Source organism: Carassius auratus, chromosome 19 (genome assembly GCF_003368295.1).
Source record: "Carassius auratus strain Wakin chromosome 19, ASM336829v1, whole genome shotgun sequence".
Classification (NCBI taxonomy): Eukaryota; Metazoa; Chordata; class Actinopteri; order Cypriniformes; family Cyprinidae; genus Carassius; species Carassius auratus.
The window spans coordinates 17,569,114-17,576,242 of record NC_039261.1 but is presented as its reverse complement, the minus strand read 5'-3'; the positions used below and the strand labels follow the sequence as shown (position 1 = coordinate 17,576,242).

General features: G+C 37.7%; 1 protein-coding gene across 1 annotated transcript; it reads right to left on the bottom strand.

Annotated features, from left to right (window-relative positions):
• Positions 1-1,869: 1,869 nt before the first annotated feature.
• Positions 1,870-5,878, bottom strand: LOC113119658 (proteasome subunit beta type-8-like). Its single transcript, XM_026289275.1, has 6 exons — positions 5,452-5,878; positions 4,905-5,046; positions 4,635-4,746; positions 2,610-2,739; positions 2,189-2,393; positions 1,870-2,025 (listed from the first exon to the last, which is right to left on the bottom strand). The coding sequence occupies exons 1-6, from the start codon at positions 5,590-5,592 to the stop codon at positions 1,937-1,939; spliced, it is 819 nt and encodes a 272-aa protein (XP_026145060.1). The 5' UTR covers positions 5,593-5,878; the 3' UTR covers positions 1,870-1,936.
• Positions 5,879-7,129: the final 1,251 nt, after the last annotated feature.

Genomic DNA, 7,129 nt, shown 5'->3' with positions numbered 1-7,129 from the left:
AAGACTGTTGATCTGACAGTTGTTCAGAAGACAATCATTGACACCCTTCACAAGGAGGGTAACCACAAACATACATTGCCAAAGAAGCTGGCTGTTCACAGAGTGCTGTATCCAAGCATGTTAACAGAATGTTAAGTGGAAGGAAAAAGTGTGGAAGAAAAAGATGCACAACCAACCGAGAGAACCACAGCTTTATGAGGATTGTCAAGCAAAATCAATTCAAGAATTTGAGTGAATTTCACAAGGAATGGACTGAGGTTGTCGTATTCCTCTTGTTAAGCAACTGCTGAGGCGTCTCACCTGGGCCAAGGAGAAGAAGAACTGGACTGTTGCCCATTGGTCAAAAGTCCTCTTTTCAGATGAGAGCAAGTTTTGTATTTCATTTGGAAACCAACCAAGATCCTAGAGTCTGGAGGAAGGGTGGAGAAGCTCATAGCCCAAGTCGCTTGAAGTCCAGTGTTAAGTTTCCTCAGTCTGTGATGATTTGGGGTGCAATGTCATCTGCTGGTGTTGGTCCATTGTATTTTTTGAAAACAAAAGTCACGGCACCCGTTCACCATGAAATTTGGGAGCACTTCATGCTTCCTTCTGCTGACCAGCTTTTTAAAGATGCTGATTTCATTTTCCAGCAGGATTTGGCTCCTGCCCACAATGCCAAAAACACTAAAAGTTGGTTAAATGACCATAGTGTTGGTGTGCTTGACTGGCCAGCAAACTCACCAGACCTGAACCCCAGAGAGAATCTATGGAGTATGGTCAAGAGGAAAATGAGAAACCAGAGACTAAACAATTGAGATGAGCTGAAGACCACTGTCAAAGAAACCTGGGCTTCATACCACCTAAAACTGATCACCTCCATGCCACGCTGAATTGAGGCAGTAATTAAAGCAAAAGGAGCCCCTACCAAGTATTGACTTGTTGAACTACTGGTTTCGTCTGGTCAGAGGAGAACTGGCCCCCCAACTGAGCCTGGTTTCTCCCAAGGTTTTTTCTCCATTCTGTCACCGATGGAGTTTCGGTTCCTTGCCGCTGTCGCCTCTGGCTTGCTTAGTTGGGGTCACTTCATCTACAGCGATATCGTTGACTTGATTGCAAATAAATGCACAGACACTATTTAAACTGAACAGAGATGACATACCTGAATTCAATGATGAACTGCCTTTAACTATCATTTTGCATTATTGACACACTGTTTTCCAAATGAATGTTGTTCAGTGCTTTGACGCAATGTATTTTGTTTAAAGCGCTATATAAATAAAGGTGATTGATTGATTGATTGACTACATGTACAGTAAATGAACATACTTTCCAAAAGGCCAACAATAATTTTTTATTGGTCTTATGAATTATTTTAATTTGTTGAGATGCCATAATCATCACAATGAAAATAACCAAAGATTTAAACTACTTCAGTCTGTGTGCATTGAATTTATTTTTTATTTTTTTATTTAATACACGAGTTTCACAATTTGAATTGAATTACTGAAATAAACAAAATTTTCCACAACATTCTAATTTATTGAAAAGCACCTGGATATACATATGTATTTATTTATTTTTATTCAGCTTTGACATTTAGGAATGATACATTCTTCGTTTACAGAATGTCATCTTAATTAAAAATTCCATTGGAAGTAAAGTAACAAATATCTTTTACTAATGCTTGAATTAAAGGGTTTAACTAAAAATAACTCATGTAATGATTATATGTAATGATTCCTAGACCAGTTTTCTGTCTTATATACAGTACAGTACAAGGGCTTAAGTCATTTCAAATGGGACATCAAGTGCATCGAGTAGATTTTTTATTCACCTAAAGGCTTCTTACAAAAAATGCTAATCTATTACAAAGAATGCACCAAACAAAAGTTTGATTTGAGAGTTTAATGTTTACTGTGTCAGTCATGATAATAAAACATGAATGAATGTTTTCTGATCAGAACAGTCCCTTCTTATATTTGTGGATTAACTCTGACACGTCCTCCTTACAGACCTTGATCCAGCCGTCCTCCTGCATGTGGTACACTAAGAGATGCAAACACATGAAAACATACCATCTTAAGTACAGCACGCAAACACAGTGTTCAGCTTTTTGTTTTAACAAAATGGCACGTCAAGCTAATATTATTAAAAGACCAAATGTATATATTTAAAGAAGGGGTCAGTCTCAGATAATAGCTGTACTTACGGTTGACCACTCCACCAGAGTAAGCGTCTCTGTGTGTGGCATGAGCAATACCACGCCGGCCGAGTTCATACGCCTCCTCCACAGTCATATCCTCACGATAACCACTGTCTATTACACCGTACGCATAACTGTTCCCACAGCCAGTGGAGAACATCCGGCCAGAGAGACGAGTGCCATTATCATCCACATAGTACAGACCTGGACCCTGATGTGACGGAAAACATATTATGAACATTACTGAAGATTACATGTGTTGCTGTTACACATAAAGAATATGTGACACCAGATCTTACTGAGAGCATTACAATAGTTTTTAATCATTTTATTTAATACTATTGTATAATATTATATGCTTAGACCATCCTGAAAATATGCTAATAAGCCAAAAACACAAAAACAGTGCTATATGAACACACATCACCTGTTTGTCCCAGCCGCAGATCATGCTCCCCATAGACAGACCCATGCCTCTGTATCCCAGCATCATGTTGCACAGCAGCTTGGAGGCTGCAGACACCGAGATCCTCTGCTTGTTACGCAGTTTGTAAAGTCTGTTTTTAAATCACACGAATACTAACATTAATATATTAATAAAGAATAACAGCAAATATACACTCTCACTCAATAAACAAAAGCTAAGAGGTACATCTTTTGTACATTATTTACCCTATAAGATACATACAGTATCTTAAAGTGAAAGTGAAAAGTGAAAGTGACATTCAGCCAAGTATGGTGACCCATACTCAGAATTCATGCTCTGCATTTAACCCATCCGAAATGCACACACACACAGAGCAGTGAACACACACACACACACACACACTGTGAGCACACACCCGGAGCATTGGGCAGCCATTTATGCTGCGGCGCCCGGGGAGCAGTTAGGGGTTCGATGCCTTGCTCAAGGGCACCTAAGTTGTGGTATTGAAGGTGGAGAGAGAACTGTACATGCACTCCCCCCACCCACCGTCTGGCCCGAGACTAGAACTCACAACCCTTCGATTGTGAGTCCGACTCTCTAAACATTAGGCCACGACTTCCCCTAAAGGTACATATTAGTTCTTAAAAAGTACATATTAGTGCATGAAGTGTACCTTTGAAAGGGTACAGCTTTGTACCTTTTTTTCTGAGAGTGTAGCAATCAACATAATTGCCTTCTGCACACATGAATTTCTTAATATAAAATCACAACCGTAATGATGAAAATATTTACATGAGAATTTTAAATTGAAAAAGAAAAACAGATGATAATTTTTATGACATGATAATTTTTTTATAATGAACAGATCAAAATGGAAGCCTTTATTCACTTTAAAATAGGTAAATCAAATTAAGGCCCCGTCCACACGGAGACGCGTTTCTGTGAATACGCACAAATTTGTTATCAGATAAAACCGGCGTTTTCGTAAGGTGAAATCGCTATTTTTTGAAACCGGGTCCCAGAGTGGATAAATTTGAAAACGTCGTCTTTGCGTTTTCGTCTGGACGGCTAATCCGTATATTTTCTGAAACGATGACGTCATCAGCCCACATCTCCCCCCTAGTCAGACACCTCTATGTCACATAACAGCAACAAAAACATGAACAAACACTGAACGATTGTCTTTTTATTAACTAACATTAACAAAGATTAATAAATGTATTGTTCCATGTTCGTTTGTGTACCACGTGCAAGGTTTATGAGCATAGTCCAAGTCTTCTTCTCCATTTTTAGTGTATCTCTGTGGCAGAATTGTAGTGCCACATACTGGTCTGGCATGTATACTACATCATTTTGCGGTTTCGTGTGGACGTGGATATTTCTTGAGACGAGGAAAAAAAAGATCGGATTGGGGTAAGCTCTGTCTCCGTGTAGACGGGGCCTAAAAGACATTTACAGACTTCATCAGATATAATGACACAATCCTTATACATCATGTTTGATCACAGCATGACGTGAGAACCAATGCAATTTGAAATTTGTTAATATTTGAGGTTTGTATGGCCATATTTAATGTAGTCTGTGTACATGTGCATTGAGCAATGTTTTGAATTGATTTAGGCTTAGATTTCAATCTGTTCATCATAAAGAGTGTTACTTCATGACTTTATGTCTTTTAGTGTCCACTTGTTTGTTTGTTTGTTTTGATCACATTAACTTGCGCATTCTTCAAATAACATTGATCATTCTCTTGTGTTCACCAGAAGAAAGTAAGTCACACAGGTTTGGAATGACATGAGGTTGAGGAAATGATGACAGAATTGTCTTTTTTCTGTGAACTATCGCTTTTAATCTTCACTGATGCATTGATCATTTTCACATTATGTGAATATTCATTTGTTTTAAATCTGTTCTTCTAATAATCTTTAACCAAAGCTTTTGACTGAATAGATTTCCTGACACAGCTGAACACCGGTAACTTCATCCAGTGATGCTCATTCCCTTCAGTAACATGTTGAGACAGACCTGCACTCTTTAGCCAGCAGTCTCTCCCAGTACTGACAGTCTGCAGCGCTGCCGGACATGGTGCCCAGCAGGTAAGGGTTGATCTCTATCACTTTATTGGCCTCCTTTGATGCTGCAACATTATGATATAGAAAAATCACAGTTTTGACAATTGTGTGTTTTTCTGAATGCTGTTCAGTATGAATGCTTTGTACTATATTGTAGTTGTAAAATCAGCTTGCTTCCATGGAAGTGTTAACCTCCTCTAAAACTGTATGTGTGCTTGCTTACCGATGTATTTTCCAGCTGAAGCTCTGGAGTCCACAGCCACAATGACTCCATGACGAAACTTGAACGCCAGGGTTGTGGTGCCATGGTTCAGGTCTATAGAAACGCCATCCTCACAACTGCATGACTTCAGAAACTTGGAGGGCTGATGGGAACACAGAATACTTTATGAGGCACGCTAATATATATATTTACATCTCTTTTTTTAGTTTTTGCTGTTGGTGAGGCTCTGCCCCTTGTGTTTCAATAAGCAACTTAACCCTAGATACAGACAGTTTCTCAATATTCTTTCCATATAAGCAAATCAAATCAAAAACCTTAAAAATGCGACTTTAATTGCATAATACCTGCTCTACAAAGGCTGAAGATAGTATACAACTGTAATAAAGGTCTATGTATCAATGGATCATTTTTTATTAAACTGTTCAACATTTTTTGGGGTGCAAGCATTCATTTTCTCATGTGTTTTTATGCTGTACATCACTTAACACCATAATAACGTTTTAATAAGTTTTAATGAAGATTTGATTTTGATAATAAAGTTACTCACGTCGACTCCGACAGGTACCGCGAACTCCTGGCATTTGGTCCCAAAACTGTAGTGACTCGACCGATCGAGAAGATGCGTTTGCTTTAAGCCAAACTGTGACGCCGAGTTGTGTTTATATCCACTTACATCTAAAAGAGCCATTCTTTATATAAAGAAAGTACAGTTAAAGTTTTTCAAGTTGACCTAAATGTATTTTACACGAAGGAAACACGATCCCTACGAGGAAGACAACGATTTCGAAACCGAAAACTTTAGTGGAATACTTCGAAGTTTCGATTTAGACGAAAAAAAAAATGTTTTAAAAATTATAATATGTAACTTCGAATAACTGCTGTAAATTAATTTATTCTATCTTTCTATCTCATGTTGTTTATTAACGATAAATATGATCCTTTTGAGGTAGTCTGATGAAAAGGTTCTGTACAGTGCTGGTTGACCAATAGGAGCGAGCGAAAGAGTCTGCGCGTCTTCAGTATCTGGGTGGATTTGAGGGATGCAGGTTTTTATAGTCTATATTGTTTTTTATAGAGTCTATGGTTAAGACCAGGTGAAACACTGATAAGCTGCGGAAACGTAAGCATGGACACCCTATTGCGGGTCGAGTTTAATGCCTGAAATTGCAAAACAACAACAACAAAATTTAAAAACTGAAACCTGAAAAATAGATTGCAATTAGCCTAAACACACAACAATTTTACAAACACACAAACACATACATATATGGATGTGTGTGTGTGTGTGTGTGTGTGTGTGTAGCATGACCACTTTTCGAAACGAAACATAAAGGACCAAGAGGCAAGTATTTGTGATTTGCAACATTATTGTTTTGAAATCTCTTTCATTTGGCTTTCATCATTTATTTTAGCATATTAAATGACAAATAATAGCAATATTGCACAAAATTTCCTTGGAATTTATTTGTGTTACATTTTGCAAGTTTACAAGTTATCTTTGTTTCTAAAAAGTGCTGTGCAGGGGATTATGCTGGAAATTGTAATTATTTATTGCTGATTAGCAGTACACTAGCAGCCATGGAATTATGCTAACAAACATCAGATATAAAAACACATTTACGGCATAATAATTCTTTGTCAAAATAGTGACTGAGTTCCCTTTTCCAGATCACATTATAACATCACAGGGTTTTTCAAGGCTCAAATAGATCCTGCTGTCTCCATCATTTAAACCGTCTCATGCACCTACTCCAGCTGAGTCATGGTTTTAGTTTAAACTGTACTTTGCCTCTGTAGATGAAAGACAAAGAGAGATCAATATATTACTAATATTAGGCATTCGGTAGAATTAACACTAACCTTTAAGAGTTGCTATTACAAGATATCATTTTAAAAGGAAAAGTGTAATTTAATAAAAAACATTAAAACCTCAAGATTGACTGCTGGTGTTTTTTTCTTACCTCTTATAGTTATAAGGGGATTTTCGATGAGGTCTAGTCCACCCCTCTCTCGTAATCACACACAGGTCTATGTTGTTTCCTGAATGCAGCTCACTCATGATGCCTGCATGGATGGCATCACTTACTAGTGCCTTGGCCTCCTCCAGCTAAAGGTTGAATGAAAGACAATAGTGACAGAAAGATGTAGTTTCAGGCACTAAACAAAATGTAATGTCACTGTAATATAGTGAATCTTGGCACACATTTTATCTGCCATTACTTCAT